The sequence below is a fragment of the Zea mays genome, chromosome 8, assembly GCF_902167145.1.
Source record: "Zea mays cultivar B73 chromosome 8, Zm-B73-REFERENCE-NAM-5.0, whole genome shotgun sequence".
NCBI lineage: Eukaryota > Viridiplantae > Streptophyta > Magnoliopsida > Poales > Poaceae > Zea > Zea mays.
Window position 1 is genome coordinate 73,756,678 of NC_050103.1, and position 19,861 is coordinate 73,776,538.

Genomic DNA, 19,861 nt, shown 5'->3' on the forward strand with positions numbered 1-19,861 from the left:
AAATATGCAACATATAAATCTCGTACCGAATAATACATTCCTGACGAATGAACACTCTCCTATGTAGAGAGAATATCTCCTAGATGAGATTATAGTTCCTTAATGGAACCTTTCCAGAAGAAACAAAGTCTGTGTTGAACACCAAAGTTTGATAATCTCTATAAAGGGATAAAGACCCATACAGACCCGAAAAGGAATAAGATGAGGTACCAAAGGACTTGAAGTTCACCGAATAAGCACATGTGCATTCCATGAGTTTTACTCATGGTAATTTCCACTAGATGTGGAATTATGGTATCCTTTAAAGCCCTGATGGCAGAAACCTATAAGGTTTAGGTGTTACTGGCAAAATATCCCCATTGTGCCAGAATGACAGACTATAATGATGTATCTGATCGATGAAAAATCCCTGGTGGATTACGATCTTAGATGGACTTTTGTGACACCATCATAGATGTTGCAATGGATGAACGCCTCGAGCGATGTATCATATTTAGAATATGTACTATTGCAACTATATTATCCCCTAAGTCCTATTGAAGGACATATTATTTGCTTTGCACAACTATGTATAAATTGTGGTGTAAGATAGAAAATGATAGCACCCCAACCTCATCCATTCTCGTTATTCCAGATGAACAATGAGACATATATCTTGAAGAATATGCTTGAGTTATGAGGGATAACGACTTTGACAGATGTCATCGTCAGGGGGAGCGAATGCTTATATTGATCACAACCGTGAGACAATAAATGTCATATTCTATGCCCTGAAGGCGTGAGCTTGATGATTAATATGTGAACCTTTATGGAACTTTCTATCAAATATATAGATCTTGTCGATCGAACACCATCATTCAAAGTGGCTTATTTATATTGATACGTGCACTTGCCTCGTATATCCTAAAAGTGAGTAGAGGTAAAGTTCCTGAAATAGTCCTTGCAAGGATATGCAATTCGTTTGCTAAATCTTAATATGCATATACTTCCAGAAGAAGATGTTTTGCCTTATTGATACGGTTTTGCAAGGATCAGGGGGAGCACAATTCTAAAGTTAGCCTTTATAGAAGATTCAATTGAATCTAGATATAGAAGATCGAAATATGTCCTGATGACAGTTGTTGTACTCTTTTTCCTTGGTGAGTTTTCCTGAAGTTTCTCACATTAGGTTTTTAACGAGGCAACAAAGTGCAAATGCAATATGCGTCACCATGCGCTCTTTCTCCATATTTTCCCACTGGGTTTTTTGGGAGTTTTAATGAGGCATGTGTTGGTCGCGGTATTCGCCCAAGGGGGAGTGTTGAGAAACCCTAATGAAGGGTTATGTGGGTAAATACCGAATATGCCCCTGAGGGCAATCACGTTTATATATAGAACATGTACCCCCTCATATGGAACAGAGGTCAGAAAGAGGCCAGAGGCCCAACCCTATATCCAGTGTCTCGTGTGTTTCCTCTGTCGTGCTTATGGGAAGGGAGACGGGTTCTCTACATCTTCTTGCGCCTCTACTGCTGACGGGAGGGAAGGGAGCGGATCTGGTGATCCGTGGTAACGTAGTTCTCAACAGTAATGTCCTTGATAACCCTGGTATTCTGATTTTTTTCCCTCCTCAATTACAGAATCGAATTTTTAACCTCAAATTTTGAAAATACTCTGTTTTTTGCACTAAGACGATTTAGAGGGCGGTTTTGTTTCATCTGATGGGACGCCACGTCAGTTGCGAGGGGTGTAAAGTCAGGCTTTGTTGGTAGTTTGTGTTTACGGATTAAAATTGTAGTGTTGGTCTAGTTTTTCTATGATTTAAATATCGTCAGTTATAAAATTGTTAAGAAATAATGTATTTTTTGTTACATGTAATACAAAAGAAATCATCAGCTAGACAGATTCTTCAAGTTCCCATAGTTTAATTATCAGCGACATTTGACCTTTTTTTTGTTGCTAAAATCTTAATCCCACGTTGTTAAAACGTATTTTTGCTCCATTTTCCAAACAACCGGATGTGAATGTTCACCCGCGCGTGTAGCTGTAGCTGTAGTAGATTCGATACGTCCATATATCGTCCAGCATCACGGCCAACTACTTTCCATAATTGGGTTAGAAACATGTTACTCTCAGTCACAATCCAAACGAGCAAATTGCACGCCAGCGTGCGACTGGTGCTGCCCTCGTGTCAAAAGGATGGTGGTGTGGAGAAATTTCAACCAATTTATTTAATAGCGGCTCGTCAAATATCGTACCATCAAAGGTTGGTTGTACTATTAACTCATTAAATATTACTGTTTTTTATCATCATTTTTTTGCAAAAAAATATAGTTCCACAGCATATAAGCTATACACTTTGTTTTTTTCTATTCCACAAAGAATGCAAAATCTACCACAGTAATAGTAACATGTTTCATCATCTTATTAAGATTGAATGACTGTAGATAATAAACCAATAATTATAGTATCGAATGTTATTAGACTAACTGCAACATATATCATGTGATAAATTGATCTAGAGTTGTAAATATAAATTATACACAATAAAGGTGATCGAATTTAAATCATTTTAGTTGGCACGTAACCTTACTTGCATTTTTTTCGAGGCACAGAGAGTGATGCCAGAGTAGTTCTCATAGCTAAAAAAATATACATCATATATATATATATATATATATATATATATATATATATATATATATATATTATGTATTTAGAGCTCTGAGCTTTCAATAGTTAAGCGAAAGCCCTGACCCGATGTTGCCAACCGGTTCAGTCGCACCAGGTCCAAAGTGTCTATAGAAAAAGCTCCAGATCGCTAGCCGCTAGGGTTCACTTCTAGCGACGCCGACAGGTACGCCCCTAACCCTGAGAGGCGCGCACGACGGCGGATCTGGGGGACACGCTTGCGGCGACGGATCCCTGAGGCGCGCACGATGGCGAGGTGGGAGCTGCTGCGGCATCGGATCCCGAGGGCACGCACGCGGCGGCAGCCCCATGAGGTGCGCACGACGGTGATGTGGCAGTGGCCGCGGCGGTGGATCCCGTGGGGCTTGAGCGTGATAGCGTGTCCCTGAGGTGCACGCGGCAGCGAACCCTTGAGGTGCGCACGACGATGACGTGGGAATAGTTGCGGCGGCGCGACGGCGGATCTTAGGGGCATGTGAGCAACGACGACACCCCTAAGGCGTGCATGACGACGAGGTGGGAGCGGTTGGTGCAACGGATCTCGGGATTCATGCGCCCGAGGCTCGATCCTTGAGCGCATACAAATGCGATGCCATCCAAGGTGGGAGAAGCGATGGTGGATTTCGCTAGGCGCAAGCGACGACGGCATCCTCCCCTAGGCACGAAGTGGTGGCGCGTCCCAGATGCGAGGCGCCGGTTCCGCAGGACGACGATCCTATTTTTATGCTATTTTGTATACATATTTATACCAATATCAATAGGATTTTACGACCTATATTTCAGTTCATGGCTCCCTTTCATCTATTTGTCTGTTTATGATATTTCTATTCATATTTTACGCAAACGATTTATTGATTTTATGCGTTATCTTGTTTACTTAATCCAGTGTGTATTGGGTTCCTACCATTTATGCCATATGTATAAGATATATTTACGACCCACACATTTACGCAATAAATTAGAAATTTAGAAAAAAGATAACCGCTCTAAGAAATGAGGTCATTTACCACGATTCCATAAATCTCGCGTATGCTGATCCATTTCCTTTTTAACTCACATTATTGGCATCCTAAATTTGTGCACATGCAGTACAAAATCGATTTTTTTACGCAATCCACCGTAGGGCATAAATAACTTCACCGTGTTGTAACTAGTATCATTATATATCATAAACTGGTTCTAATGAGCCTTGATGCATGAATGTTGGAGAGATCCTATATTTATGGAGAAAATAAAGCATTTAAATCAGATTTTTTTTGTTTCCATACATGTTTTCGTTATGAAATAGATCGATGATTTACACTAAAATTTATACCCATTTATGATGTTTTGGTTCATGTTTTACGCTAAAATCTACCTGAGCTCCCACGCAAGATCTCTCTATCTTCTGTTTCAATATATACGGTAACTTCCAGCTTCGCGTGGGCACGCTAATCACGGTGGTGTGTGGACCCATCTGAACGAACCAATGAAAAGTTTGTTGCCGCTCTCATGTTATGCAAGTCTGAACCATTAAATATGCTAGCATAAACACGAGAAGGAACCAACTACCCGACCAGCGAACACGACGCTGACCCACCTTCGTCCATCCCAACTCGACCCCACCACGTGCGCACCTTCTGTTTACGCAAAATATAACACATGTTTACGCATGCATAAACGTGCCCCACAATCGCGCGGACGCACGCGCCCCACTGGCCCGCCTTGACCACGCGCGTGACCACTACCCTGGTTGGGGCTTTCCATGTCTATCGGAAGCCCAGAACTTCCATTACCAACAGCCTCTCTCTCTATATATATACACACAACGTGATGAATCTATTTTTTCCTAAAAAAGAACTATAGTCAAAGGTATTAATGAATATTTGATTTAGGGCCAAACTAATAGGACACGTATTTTTTGGGCAAAATCGGGTCCGACGCGTTCATTTGATCCAAGGTGGAAAATGGTTAGCTCGTCTGGTAGTACTAGGAGATTCCCAGCGCGATCTGGCTCGATTATAAACATGGCAGACACTAATCGTCGTCAGGCTTCCCGCGGCACTGGCACGAGATGGACCGGGCCGAGGAGGCGGGGGAGCACGATAAGCCGGCGGCGCAACCGCCGCCGTCGCCGTGGGACTGCGGGAGCCCGCTGTAGGCTGTACGACGCGCTTTGAGGTCGTGTCGGTGCACCGCGTCCTGGACACCCTCCTGATGGCGCTGCCGTTCGCGCGGCCGCGGCGCCCGGGCGAGTGCGACGCCTCCGCGGCGGCCGCGCGGAACCGCCGGCACAGGAGGGCCGCGGCGCGGACGGGCTAGGCGGTGCTGCGCTCCATCGTCTGCGGCCGGAGGCTGTGAGCGACTCCGCGCGCAGCCCGCAGGTAGAGCGTCGCACGTAGTACGTGTCACGGCTGCGCCATCCGTGTCGCGCTCCTGTGAGCCAAAAATGTTACTGTCCATCGATCGGCCAGCGAGTTGGATTTCCGTCGCCATCGGTTCCTTTTCCTTCCGGACTCGTTTCGTTTTCGGCTCGTCGTCATGTGGACAGCGTCCGCGATTGTTATTTGCACGTAGTTGTCAGCGAGCAGTGCTGCTAGATCCGTAGGTCCGTCCGTCTGTCCCCGCATGTTTGCCTGCTGGGGCTTGATCGCGAAGGAATGGCAACCTAGACGAGACGCTAATTAAAAAAAAGTAGAGGAAAAGCAAGAAATAGTCGTTGAGATGGGCTCGTGATGTGCGAACAGTGTCCAGTCCAGGTTCTTTGTTCATTCTATTCCATCGTTCGTTCGTTCAGTAGCGTTTCAGGCATTATGTGTGTGAGAGAGATAGAGAGACACAGAGAGAGAGAGAGGGAGGGAGGGAGGAGTCGCATCGCAATTTCGGGTATCGTACCATGCTACCTCGCTCCACAGCGAGACGTTGCGCGACGGAGCCAGAGCCAGCCAGTCATCTCCCCCCCATGGGCCACCGGCCACCGCTGCTAGCCAGGCATCTTTTAGAAAATCAAGCGGAACGAACGGACAGGTCGCAGGTGCATGGGGATAAGGGGATTGCAGAGAAAATTCTTCATCTGCTTCGTGACCCCATGCTCTGCTTTGCTCTGTTCATCAGGGCATCCATGCCGGCCTACACGCAACGCAACTTAGGTTCAGGCTATCCGCAAACGTTACCCCTTAATTTTTCCACCTATATCACTTTTCCCCTATTTTTCCCTTATTTTTTTATCTCCCGCAGCGGTTTCCCCTAAATACTCCCCCTATACCCCACTACAACTATAAAATATTATTTTCTATATCAACTATCAATTTTTTATCTACTAACAATTACTCATAGACCTACAACACAGTGTTTAGTAGGATGAACAGTGACACACTATATCTGGAGGAGAAAGAAGGGGACCGGCGCGTAGGAGGCGCTATAGGGATACCGCTGCGGTTGTAGAGTGCCCTCTACAGCCGGCATGCAAGGGGAGAGGGTTGTCAAGGGGGCACCGTTGCAGTTAGCCTCAGAGTCATGCTGGACCGGAGCATGTGCACTGTGCAGGGCAGACTACACACACGCTTCTGGAATCTGAGCCTTGGGACATTGCCTGCACCTCTCGCGCAATCATCCTAGGGAGTACATATACTGCAGTAGCATACAAACGGAAGAGAAATACTAGCAAGAAACAGAGGAGCTAACTCATAGCAGTCGAGGACGCAGGAATGCTTAAGCAGAGACGGGGAATTAGCGATCAGTCTTTACAGAGCTCCTCCATCAATGCGGAAACACACGACGATTCGACTAATCATGGCTAGCAAGCAAGCCCTGTTTTCTTGGGCGTTTTATTACGTTACGAGCAGAGACAAGAGACTCATAATTTGAAACAGAAGAAGGACCTTGACGTTGTGTTGGTCTTGGTTGCTGTCCATGGCGGCGTCCCGCTGATCGGTTCGTTCCATGCGGTTTAGCCGGCTACAAGCTAAGCATCTCCCAGATGAGCTCCGAGTCGAACGACGGCATCCGATCCAGCGGGCAGCCGCCGTCGGCCGAGGCGGGGCTAACGGACAGCACCCCGTCCGGCGTCGTCGACGTCTCCGAGGCGATTGGGCGCGCGGTGGGTAGCTTGGCGTTGGCGCCGGAGCGGGCGCTCTCCCTCTTGTTGCGCTGCTGCCTGCGCGCGCGGATGGCCTGGATCTTGGCGTCGACGGCGGCGCGGAGCCGGCGCAGGTGGTCGGGGCAATCCGCGCCCGGAGGCCCGTCCATGACGCCGGGGAAGTTGAGGCGCGCGTACTCGCCGCGGAGCCTGTGGGCGGCACGGTCGTAGGCGTGCGCGGCCGTCTCGGGGGAGTCGTAGGTGCCGAGCCACACGCGCACCCGGTTCTGCGGCAGCCGGATCTCGGCCACCCACTTGCCCCACTGCCGCTGCCGCACGCCGCGGTACAGCTTCTGCCGCAGCAGCGTAGCCGCCGCCGCCGCCGTGGCGTCGTCGTGCGGCACGGGTGTCTGGAGCTGGAGGCCGGAGGACGAGGAGGAAGGCGAGCATGCGGCGGCGGCGGACTGCTGCGTCTGCGAGGCGGCGAAGTTGCGGAGGAGCTCGCACTGGCGGTAGTAGACGCTGGAGCCGAGCGGCGGGAGGTGCGAGAAGAAGCTGGAGTCTAGGGCGCTGGTGCCCCGGGAGGAGAGCAGCAGCGAGGACACGGCGGAGCGGACCTCGCCACGGAAGCTGCTGCCGGCCGGGGGCAGCGTGCGGAGGCTCGCGTCCATGGGATGGGCTGGCCTCCGGCGTGTGGGCTTGGGCGCAAGTTGGGATGAGACGAGTAACTGCGGGATGATCGGCGTTCGTGTTGCACGGCCTGCTGGGCGACCGGGCGCACGCCAGGTGGCGTTATATAAGCGAGGCGTCCCACCACGGTTTTACCATCATACCCCTGGTTTATGTGGGAAGAAAATTATGGATGGTACGCCCGCAGGTTCTCAGACGAGTCGACCGACTCCTAAAAATCCGAATCACGTTCATTATAAAATCTCCTTTTGAAAATAAGTTTCCGCAGCTCTGTTTCATTCGCACATCCAAACTTACCATCTCCACTAGGATCCGGATATGTCTTATTGACCGGTGGAGCAACCGTTATATTTCTGAAACGACAACTGCCTACATAACTACTCTTCCACTTTTCAAGAAAGTTAGTAGTATCAGACCATATGTAGTTCTATGATTGGCTTCTCGTTTTTATGCAATTATGAAATGACTCATTTTGATGGAGATTTGTAGCATCATTCAAGTAAATATAAATTGAGATCGTAGAAACATGAGCTTGTGATATAGCTACACCTAATTCCAGAACGGTTAATGCTAGAACTATAAATAAGGGACCAAGATCTCCTAAGCCTCCGAAGGCCCGCCCGAGTCAAGGAAGCGCAAAAGTTATTCTGATTCTGATTTCGGGGGGATGATGGGAGTGACCCTGCTCCGGATCCTTCTCCTTTTGATTTTGACTAAAATGAGAGGAAGCTTTGGTGGAGAAATTGAGTTCTTTTGAGCAGCGTTGTCTGTAGTAGCAACAACTTTTTTCTTTTCTTTAACAGAAAGAAGGCGAGGCCCACCTGCCTTCTCTAGGTACTTTACCTTGCTTCAGATGCATACACGTGGCCATTTTTTTATCGTATGGACTACATCGCTTAGCTCCATCACTAGCTCAACTTCGGCTCTCGTACACGAACACTGGTTCCGCTGCTTCTCGGCTCACCTCATCTCCATCTGCCACTTTCATCGTCACCAGACTATTCGCCGCCGCCAAGAGGTTGTTCGCCGCCGTCCCACCTTGCCTCCTCATCCAATGACGACGTGCCGCCGAGCTCCCTCCTAAACTGGTCCTCTGCTGATCCTCTTTGTTTCCACCACCATCAGACTGCTCGCGGACTCCCTCCTCTGTCACCCTCACTAATGCAAATCTGAAGCTTCTTGGAAAATATGTGAACTCCCAGATCTTGTTCTTTAGCTCTTAACTTGCATCTTCAGGTACATAAATTTGTTTCCCTTAAGAGTTCTAATTATACTATTTGTATACCAACATTAATTAGATTGATGCTGATTGTTGAGCAATATTTCTCTCTCCCATCTAATATGCAGAGAAATATTGCTAATGAGCATGATAGAACCTATAAGACATCACAAACAAGATCCGCAAGCATAGAATAGGCTTTAGCATTGCAACCACACTTTGATGTCTTGTTGTAAATGTAAACATCTATGTATTGTACAAATATCAACATGAAAAAATAGATGTACAATGTATGAATATTTATATGAAATATATATGATTTTGTCTAAAATCTGATATATATTGAATTGTATTCTCCAAAATAAAAAGTGACAGCTTTGATGCTATTCATCGAAGTGTAATCGAAGTGTAAATAGCTTTGATGCTATTCAACACGAGCTTCGCAGCCAGTCCTTGTACTGTTTTGTGCTAACTTATTTTTTCCAAATCCTTCACTACTACAATTAAAATATTTTTGAGCTAAAGTATGATCTTGTCGATGCTTTGAGTGACCTCTCTTAATACTGAAGCCCTTCTTTCCAACATAGGTATTGTACATCTCATAAGCTTTCTCCTCTGATTCAAATACCATTCCGACTTCAGGAATTATCAAAGGTCGTTGCCCAATTTTATTAGTCACCTATTATTTAATGAGATGGCAATAAAATATAATGCAATAAATAAAAGAACACAAGAGAAATATAATATATTAAAAAAATATTGTAGTCTTGGTTACCTTAACCGATGATTCTGTAGGATTACGGGGAGGCTACGCTAGCGCAAAACAAAAATTTTCATCCCCATAATACCAAGAACTACTGCGGTTATAGGTCATGGAATTACCACTAGACGCGCAGAGCAGCGGAAGACGTCTCGATGTAGACGAACGCGTCGAACAGTGCCGTGCAGTCGCCGGCGTCCTTCACGTCCTCGCACGGTTCGTCCAAGTGCTCCAGATGTAGCACCTCCGAGGTATCCACACGTACAGGGAGGAAGCGCCGCGTACCGAACTGCTAGGTTCGCGACGGCGGCTTGGCGAGGGCGAGAGGTGGGCGACGGCTGTTAGTTCGCTGGTGGCGAATTAGGTTATCCTTAACCGCGCCCCCGCCCCTCATTATATAGGCGTTATGGTGGGCTTCTGACGCCGAGGCCCATCATTAACCCTAAAGCCCAGTCTAATTTCGGATCTAATCCGAATTAGGCTTCCTTCCCCTTAAGTGTGTGACCCTATAGGTTCACGTACAAATAGACATAGGCCGAGTACTCTTACTTGGCCCAATAATTGACAGCGGCCTCTAGCAAGACATGTCAACTCCTATGTGTACGTAAAGATCATATCAGACGAACCATTGCGACATTACGTACATGCTGTTCCCTTTGTCTCACGATATTTGGTCTGGCTCTAAGCTGACCTCTCTTTCTCGATACTGTGAATTGGAATCCTTTCAATGGTTAACTCTTAACCCTAGCACGGTCATGCATTTCTTGATCCAATCACTCGAGGGGCCCAGAGATATCTCTCTCACAAAGAGAGGGACAAATTCCATCTTGACTGACCATGCCTCATAGCATGCTTCCTGACAAACCCAAAACTACCTTTATAACTACCCAGTTACGGGATAGCGTTTGATAGTCCCTAAGTAAGTCAATTCACATCTTGAGAACATGCGACAATCTCAGGTCTAAGGATACAGTATTCATGTTGCAAGAAGAGAACTATATTACAATATCTCACGTTGGGTCGGTCCAGCCTCATGTCATACATGCGCCCACATTATTAGTTTAACATCTCCATGTTCATGACTTGTGAAATGTAGTCATCAACTAATACATGTGCTAGTCATCGACTCTAACTAGGGACATCATTTAGAATAACCATATAAGTAAAGAATCTCACAAACAATTCACATAATTGCTAATCAATACAAGGTGCCTTCCATGGATATTCAATTAAGCAATATATATATCATGGATACAAAGAAATATGCTCATCTCTATGATTATCTCTAGGGCATATTTCTAGCAGTCTCCCACTTGCACTAGAGTTAATCTAGAAGATATCTAATACCCATAGATCTCACGTGTGCCTCATGCTTAGGTTGTGGAAGAGGTTTTGTCAAAGGATCAGCAACATTCAAATCCGTATGTATTTTGCATATCTTTATCTCACCCCGCCTAATGAATTCCCGTATGAGGTGAAACTTCCGCAGTACGTGTTTGTTTTTCTGGTGGTTCCTTGGCTCCTTAGCTTGCGCAATAGCCCCATTGTTGTCACAGTAGAGGTTCAATGGGCTAGATGCATTAGGAAACACACCAAGCTCGATGAGGAACTTCCTTATCCAAACACCTTCCTTCGCAGATTCAGAAGCTGCAATGTACTCGGCTTCTGTTGTAGAATCAGTCACAGTCTCCTGTTTGGAACTCTTCCAACTAACAGCACCACCATTTATTGTGAACACAAAACCTGATTGCGATTTTAACTCGTCTGGGTCAGTTTGGAAGCTAGCATCGGTGTAACCAGTTACAACGAGCTCCTCCTTACCCCCATATACCAGGAACATATCTTTAGTCCTTCTTAAGTACTTAAGAATGCCTTTTACCGCTGTCCAGTGATCCTCACCTGGATCAGCCTGGTATCTACTCGTAGCACTTATAGCGTATGAAACATCTGGGCGTGTACTTATCATGGCATACATGATTGAACCAATTGCTGAGGCGTATGGTACCTTACTCATGCGCTCCCGCTCATTAGTCGTTGCAGGACATTGCATCTGGCTAAGGTGTTTACCATGTGACATAGGTATGAACCCTTTCTTGGACTGTTCCATGTTGAACCGTTTCAAAACCTTGTCAATGTACGTATCTTGACTTAATCCTATAAGCCTCTTCGACCTATCTCTATAGATCCTTATGCCCAAAATATATGCTGCTTCCCCTAAGTCCTTCATAGAAAAACTCTTTTTCAGTGAAGCCTTGACGGACTCCAGCATAGGAATGTCATTCCCAATCAATAATATGTCATCCACATACAAGATCAGAAATACAACAGCGCTCCCACTTTCCTTCTTGTAAACACAAGCTTCTTCTTCATTCTGATGAAAACCAAGCCCTTTGATCACTTCATCAAAACGAATGTTCCAACTCCGAGATGCTTGCTTCAATCCATAAATGGATTTCTGAAGTTTGCATATCTTTCCAGCATTGATCGGATCGACAAAACCCTCGGGCTGTATCATATACACGTCCTCATCTAGGTTTCCATTAAGGAAAGCTGTTTTGACATCCATCTGCCAAATCTCATAATCGAAATATGCGGCAATAGCTAGAATGATCCGAATAGATTTAAGCATCGCTACTGGCGAGAATGTCTCGTCATAGTCAACTCCTTGAACTTGTCGAAAACCCTTTGCAACAAGTCGAGCCTTATAGATGTGAACATTTCCATCCATGTCTTTCTTCTTCTTATAGATCCATTTGCATTCTATAGGTCTAACACCATCAGGCGGGTCAACCAAGTTCCAAACTTGATTTTCTCCCATGGAATCTATCTCGGATCTCATGGCGACATGCCATTTCTCGGAATCTGGGTCCATCATCGCTTCTGAATATGTTGCAGGTTCGTCGTTGTCTAACAACAACACTTCCCCATTGCCCAACAATAGCACTTCTCCTCGTGCCTCGTGAAGCCTTGCTGACCTTCGTGGTTGTGGTGGTGATTCTCTTGCCATAGACGTCTCAACTTGTTCTGCTACATTAGCATCACTTGTTGAATCTTGTCCCACTGGCTCATCCTGAACTTCTTCAAGATACACCTTTTGTTTACTTTTCTCTCTTTTGAGAAACTCTTTCTTTAAGAACACACCGTTCCGGGCGACAAACACTTTGCCCTCTGACCGGTGGTAAAAGTAATATCCTAAAGTTTCCTTTGGATATCCCACGAACATGCACTTGTCCGATTTTGGAGTGAGTTTATCCGACTGTAGTCGCTTGACGTAAACCTCACAACCCCAAATCTTCAGAAAAGACAAGCTGGGAGTCTTCCCAGTCCACATCTCATATGGTGTCTTAACTACGGACTTAGACAGTACCCTATTTAGTGTGAAAGCTGCTGTTTCTAGAGCGTATCCCCAAAACGACAAAGGTAGGTCCGACTGGCTCATCATTGATCGAACCATATCCAATAAAGTCCGATTACGTCGCTCAGACACGCCATTCCTCTGAGGCGTTCCAGGTGGCGTAAGCTGTGGAACAATTCCACAACTCTTTAGATGATTGCTAAACTCATGACTCAAATATTCACCACCACGATCTGATCGCAGTGCTTTAATTTTCTTGCCACGCTGATTTTCTACTTCATTCTGAAACTCTTTGAACTTTTCTAAGGATTCAGACTTGTGTTTCATTAAGTAGACATACCCATATCTACTAAAATCATCAGTGAAGGTTATGAAGTATTGGAATCCTCCCCTAGCTGTCGTACTCATTGGTCCGCACACATCAGTATGTATGAGTTCCAATAAATCTAACGTCCTCTCCGGTAAACCCGTGAAGGGCGCCTTGGTCATCTTACCAAGTAAGCAAGCTTCACATGTCTCGTATGATTCAAAATCAAACGAAGTTAAAAGCCCATCAGAATGAAGCTTCTTCATGCGATTCTCACTTATATGACCCAAACGACAGTGCCACATGTAGGTAGGACTTAAATCATTAGGCCGAGGCCTTTTAGCACTAATATTACAGATAGGTGCATCATCAAGATTTAAAATGAATAACCCATTCATAATGGATGCAAAAGCCACAAACATGCCATTCTTAGAGATCACACAACCATTGTTTTCACTCGCAAATGAATAACCATCCTTCATCAAACATGAAGGAGACATAATGTTTCGACTCATACTAGGAACTAGATAACAATTATTTAACTCCAAAATAAATCCTGATGGGAGGTGGAGTTGCATCGTCCCGACAGTCAACGCAGCAACTCTTGCATTATTGCCTACCCGGAAATCAACTTCTCCTCTTTTCACGCTTCTAGTTCTTATCATTCCCTGCATCGAATTGCAAATATGGGCAACCGATCCGGTATCAAATACCCAAGAATTAATATAAGAATCAGCAAGAAAAATTTCTGTAATGTGAATAGCAAGTGTACCTGTTGCGGCTGTACCCTTACCGCCGCGATCCTTAATAGAGGCCAAGTACTGCTTGCAATTCCTTTTCCAGTGACCAAGTTCTTTGCAATAAAAGCACTCTGCATCTGCAGCTGGTCCAGCCTTGGGCTTTTGATTTGGCTTGGATACTGTATCCTTTGCCTTGCCCTTCTTCTTTTGAGATTTACCCTTCTTCTTAAAGTTGGGTTTGTTTTGGACCGCCATCACATGGCCGCTGCTGCCAGCGCTTTTCTTTATGTCCCCCTCTGCTGTTTTTAGCATGCCACATAGTTCATTGAGGCCCCTCTCCGCCCCATGCATATGGTAGTTCGTGATGAAGTTTCCATAGCTGGGCGGAAGAGATGCTAAAATGAAGTCAGTGGCCAACTCTTGGCTTATTGGGAAGCCTAGCTTCTCCAACCTCTGACTGTAACCAACCATTTTGATTACATGTGGTCCAACTGCTGCGCCTTCTGCTAGCTTGCATTCCAGAAAGGCTTTGGACACATTGAACCTTTCTGTCCTAGCCTGAGTCTGGAACATATCCTTGAGCGCCACGATCATATCGTGCACCTCATGGTTTGTCTCAAACTGCATCTGCAGCTCAGGCTCCATGCAAGCAAGCATTAGGCAACTCACTTCAAGATTAGTATCCATTGCTTTCTTGTAAGCGGTTTTAGCTGCAGCAGTTGCATTTTCACCAGGATCCTCTGGCAGTGGGGTGTCTAGAACGTCTTCCTTTTTTTCAGCCCTGAGAACAATTCTCAGGTTACGGATCCAATCCGTATAGTTTGTTCCATTTAACTTATCCTTTTCAAGAATTGATCACAAAGTAAATGTTGGTGTGCTAGGTGCCATTTATCTACAACAAAATAATGCAAAATACTAAGACAAAAATATCCATGACAGAGTAAATCATATTAAACATTTAATAGTCTACTCCCACTAAAATCAATATCCCTCGATTGATACTTAGTGATTCAGAACCCACAACTAACAAGTCTACTAGTGAGCTTTAGCATCACCGCTAGAAGACAAGGTAGATCGGTAAGCAACTCCTTGCTAATCATATCATATATATGACTCCTGTTGTTGGGTGACATCTCTATGTCTCGGCTCCCAACCTTATGCCTCAAAGTCCTTAACCATTAAGCTGACTTTGTTTAAGTTAACCAACCCTTTCTGCAGTTCGTATCCGATACAAACCTATCTAGTCAAGGAAAACTGGTGGCACCCTAATTTCATAGACCCACCACCAATTGTACAAGACTTATGATAGTGCAAGGTTTGGAGAGGCATTAAAGCTTAAACATTTATGAGGGATCGTCCTACTTATAACATCGCACGCAAGGACATATATGCAATATAAACAAGTAGAACAATAAGAATGGCATTCACACAACAGTTGTGATTCGGTATGGCTTGTTTTCACATGGTGATCTCCATCTCCAATAATCTGTCCATCACGATGATCTCCATCTCCATGATATAGGTATGCCATCCTCCAGGTGATGAGTCCTTCAAGACCTATCTAACGTATGCTGGTAAACAAATTACATATACGCTTTGGATCATCACATGTTGACACGCAGGTCATTACATTAAATTTGGACAATACATGTGGCTCCAGCCGTATTGCCCTGGTCACGACACGCAGGTCATGAATAATTTGTTAACATGCATCACATACACATAATAGCCATACCGATCACATGTCCTGCAAAAACAGGTTAGACAAACACGTTTCTATACGTTCGCCACTACAGCAGATAGCCACGGCGGTCCCCCGCGGGTCTCAGGGCAGCGCCCTGAAAACCTCACAGGATTCCATGCATCGTATGTATGGAAATTCCACTGGAAATCTCATGCGGTTGATCAAATCAACCCAAATCCGAGACTTTCGACCCGAAGAAGATTACACTCATGACGTCGATCTGTTGCGTCAATCTGCTGGTTGTGTACGCAGTTAGCCCCGATGGTGATTCCAGCCGGTAGGGGCAAGTCGCGCATACAACAGAGAAGGACGAACTGATCTCTCCAGTCATATCCGATGTAATCTACTTCAACCCTTTATTACCAATTGATCTAATCAAACCGTGCATCAAGTAGATCCATCACATGAACCTAGATCCAGACCTAAAACTTACGCAGAACCTGTCCTCTGATACCACTGTAGGATTACGGGGAGGCTACGCTAGCGCAAAACAAAATTTTTCATCCCCATAATACCAAGAACTACTGCGATTATAGGTCATGGAATTACCACTAGACGCGCAGAGCAGCGGAAGACGTCTCGATGTAGACGAACGCGTCGAACAGTGCCGTGCAGTCGCTGGCGTCCTTCACGTCCTCGCACGGTTCGTCCAAGTGCTCCAGATGTAGCACCTCTGAGGTATCCACACGTACAGGGAGGAAGCGCCGCGTACCGAACTGCTAGGTTCGCGACGGCGGCTTGGCGAGGGCGAGAGGTGGGCGGCGGCTGTTAGTTCGCTGGTGGCGAATTAGGTTATCCTTAACCGCGCCCCCGCCCCTCATTATATAGGCGTTATGGTGGGCTTCTGACGCCGAGGCCCATCATTAACCCTAAAGCCCAGTCTAATTTCGGATCTAATCCGAATTAGGCTTCCTTCCCCTTAAGTGTGTGACCCTATAGGTTCACGTACAAATAGACATAGGCCGAGTACTCTTACTTGGCCCAATAATTGACAGCGGCCTCTAGCAAGACATGTCAACTCCTATGTGTACGTAAAGATCATATCAGACGAACCATTGCGACATTACGTACATGCTGTTCCCTTTGTCTCACGATATTTGGTCTGGCTCTAAGCTGACCTCTCTTTCTCGATACTGTGAATTGGAATCCTTTCAATGGTTAACTCTTAACCCTAGCACGGCCATGCATTTCTTGATCCAATCACTCGAGGGGCCCAGAGATATCTCTCTCACAAAGAGAGGGACAAATTCCATCTTGACTAACCATGCCTCATAGCATGCTTCCTGACAAACCCAAAACTACCTTTATAACTACCCAGTTACGGGATAGCGTTTGATAGTCCCTAAGTAAGTCAATTCACATCTTGAGAACATGCGACAATCTCAGGTCTAAGGATACAGTATTCATGTTGCAAGAAGAGAACTATATTACAATATCTCACGTTGGGTCGGTCCAGCCTCATGTCATACATGCGCCCACATTATTAGTTTAACATCTCCATGTTCATGACTTGTGAAATGTAGTCATCAACTAATACATGTGCTAGTCATCGACTCTGACTAGGGACATCATTTAGAATAACCATATAAGTAAAGAATCTCACAAACAATTCACATAATTGCTAATCAATACAAGGTGCCTTCCATGGATATTCAATTAAGCAATATATATATCATGGATACAAAGAAATATGCTCATCTCTATGATTATCTCTAGGGCATATTTCTAGCAGATTCCTCAACTTGATCGCCGGTACTGATCGTCGGTACTAGCCCATGTGCGACGGAAGAAATGGTAACGTTAGCAGCCTCCTCGACGATCATCTCCGCATTGATGATGACATCCCCGATGGAGACTCCATCCACGGTAATGGCAGCTTCCATTGCGCTCATTCTATCTTCTTCTACCATGGTCACTCGTGTCGTGTCCTTCTCAACCTCCATTGACAGCACCAGCGCCTTGTGGCCTCCGGCGGCGGCTCGTGCGATCGCGTGGGCATGGGATAGCTAGGCTCTCATGATTAGGCATAGGCCCAACAAGGAAGATAAGTTCCAGACGTGCGCAAAAGACGGCGGTAGGCAGTTTGGCGGTAGAGAAAAGGGCTAACGGGAGATGAGGCTGAGCCGCTGAGGTGAGTGAAGGAGCAGTGCAACTATGTATGGAGCCGAAGCCGAGCGAGCTGTGGAGCCAAGCAATGAGGTTGAGCGATGTACGCCATACGATAAAAAAATGGCCACGTGAATGCATCTCAAGCAAGATCCGTTGGTCTGAGACTTTGCGGACGTACCGTTCATAATTTTCTTCCTTTATGTGAACTATACAGTCTGCTCGGTCCCTCCTCAGTCCTCACTCATCAGCATGCATGTATGCTGCGCTGCCTAGCTGATTGACCATGCATCGTTTCTTTGTTTAGGGTGGAGTGGCAATACAAATTTGACCATGGTGTCAACGACTCAACGTCAAATTGTCAAATATCCCTAACACAAATTATTTGCTCCAAAAACTCCCATGACGTCCTGATTACCTTTTGCCGTTGAACTGGCAGTGGAAGGTAAAAAGTGTTCAGGTACGGCTAAGGGTTTTTTTTCTTGTTTTCCACTTTTGATTTGACTAGCTGAGTGCCCGTACGTTGCAACGAGAATATATAATACCAGTATACTGAAAGGGAAATGTGCCTTTAGTCAGTTTCCATTATGTTTTGGTGATTAAGTGCCCAACACATTTAAATGAGCCCTCTTGTGCTAAATCAAAAGAAAAGTGATAATCAAAGCAAAGGTATGATTCTAAACTTAGTACATTAGTTTTTGTGTACTAATATATTTGTCTAAGTGCTGGAATCAGAGAAAAGAGAAGAATAAAAGAACTTGGCTCGAAGCAGCCAAGACTCAGCTCAGTCTGGCACACCGGACTGTCCGGTGATGCACCAGACAGTGTCCGGTGCGCCAGGCTGGCTTCTGGCGAACTGGCCACTCTCGGGAATTCGCCGGCGACGTACGACTATAATTCACCGGACTGTCCGGTGGTGCAACGGCCGCCAGCGCAACGGTCGGCCGCCAAATCCGCGGGCGACGCGTGGCCCGCTCCAACGGTCGGCAGGAGGCACCGGACTGTCCGGTGTGCACCGGACAGTGTCTGGTGCGCCAACGGCTACAAATCTGCAACGGTCGGCTGTGCCATTTTAGGAAAGCGATCTGCACCGGACCATAAACAGTGCCTGTCCGATGGTGCACCGGACTGTCCGGTGCGCCACCCGACAGAAGGCAAGAATTGCCTTCCTAGATTGCCTTCAATGGCTCCTAGCTGCCTTGGGGCTATAAAAGGGACCCCTAGGCGCATGAAGGAGTCACCCAAGCATTCTTTGATCATCTCTAAACACCAAGACTCCATTCTCGCGCATTTGATTCTTTGTGATAGTGACTTGAGCTCTATTTGAGTAGAGAACTCCCCGCATTGTGTTGTGAGCTCAAGTTGTGGCTTGTGTGCGTGATTGTGCTCGTGCTTTGAGTCTTGTGTGTGTTGCTCTTCCCTCCCTTACTTTCGTGCTTCTTTGTGACCATCAATTGTAAGGGCAAGAGGCTCCAAGTTGTGGAGATTCCTCACGAACGGGAGATAGTAAAAGAAAGGAAAACACCGTGGTATTCAAGTTGATCATTGGATCACTTGAAAGGGGTTGAGTGCGACCCTCGTCCATTGGGACGCCACAACGTGGAGTAGGCAAGTGTTGTACTTGGCCGAACCACGGGATAAATCACTGTGTCTCTTGTGCTTGTTTTCTTCTTGACCATTGTGTTTCACAAGAACTTGGTTCTTAGCCACTTGATTCTATTGAGCTAACTCTTAACCAAGTTTTGTGGCTACAAGTATTTATTTTGCAGGATCACATATTCACCCCCCATCTAGGTGCTCTCAATTGGTATCGGAGCCGTTCTCTTCACACAAGGGACTAATCGCCCGAAGAGATGGATCCTAAGGGAAATGGGATGGTGGTCAACGACAAGACAAATGAGTCCATCGTCAACGAGCCAAGAGATGATAAGCCCTCGGACTCTGGCTCGAGTCATAAGAAAAGAGACGGGAAGAAGAAGAGGCACATTAAGAAGATCGTCTACTACGACAGCGACGAGTCTTCTTCTTCCCCAAGAGACGACATATACGACGAGAAAAAGAAACCGGTTAATTCAAATTTTTCTTTTGATTATTCTCGTATTCCGTTTAACTCCAATGCTCATTTACTTTCAATTCCACTCGGGAAACCTCCGCACTTCGATGGAGAAGACTACTCATTTTGGAGTCACAAAATGCGTAGTCACCTATTCTCT

General features: G+C 45.9%; 1 protein-coding gene across 1 annotated transcript; it reads right to left on the reverse strand.

Annotated features, from left to right (window-relative positions):
* Positions 1-6,287: 6,287 nt before the first annotated feature.
* On the reverse strand, positions 6,288-7,473 carry LOC103635354 (ethylene-responsive transcription factor ERF061). Its single transcript, XM_008657830.3, has one exon. It carries the CDS (start codon positions 7,396-7,398, stop codon positions 6,607-6,609), a length of 792 nt encoding a protein of 263 aa, XP_008656052.1. The 5' UTR covers positions 7,399-7,473; the 3' UTR covers positions 6,288-6,606.
* Between the last annotated feature and the right edge of the window lie 12,388 nt (positions 7,474-19,861).

What these genes read in the sequence shown, in the direction of transcription:
- LOC103635354 (XM_008657830.3), bottom strand. Translation starts at nt 7,398, where the DNA reads ATGGACGCGAGCCTCCGCACGCTGCCCCCGGCCGGCAGCAGCTTCCGT.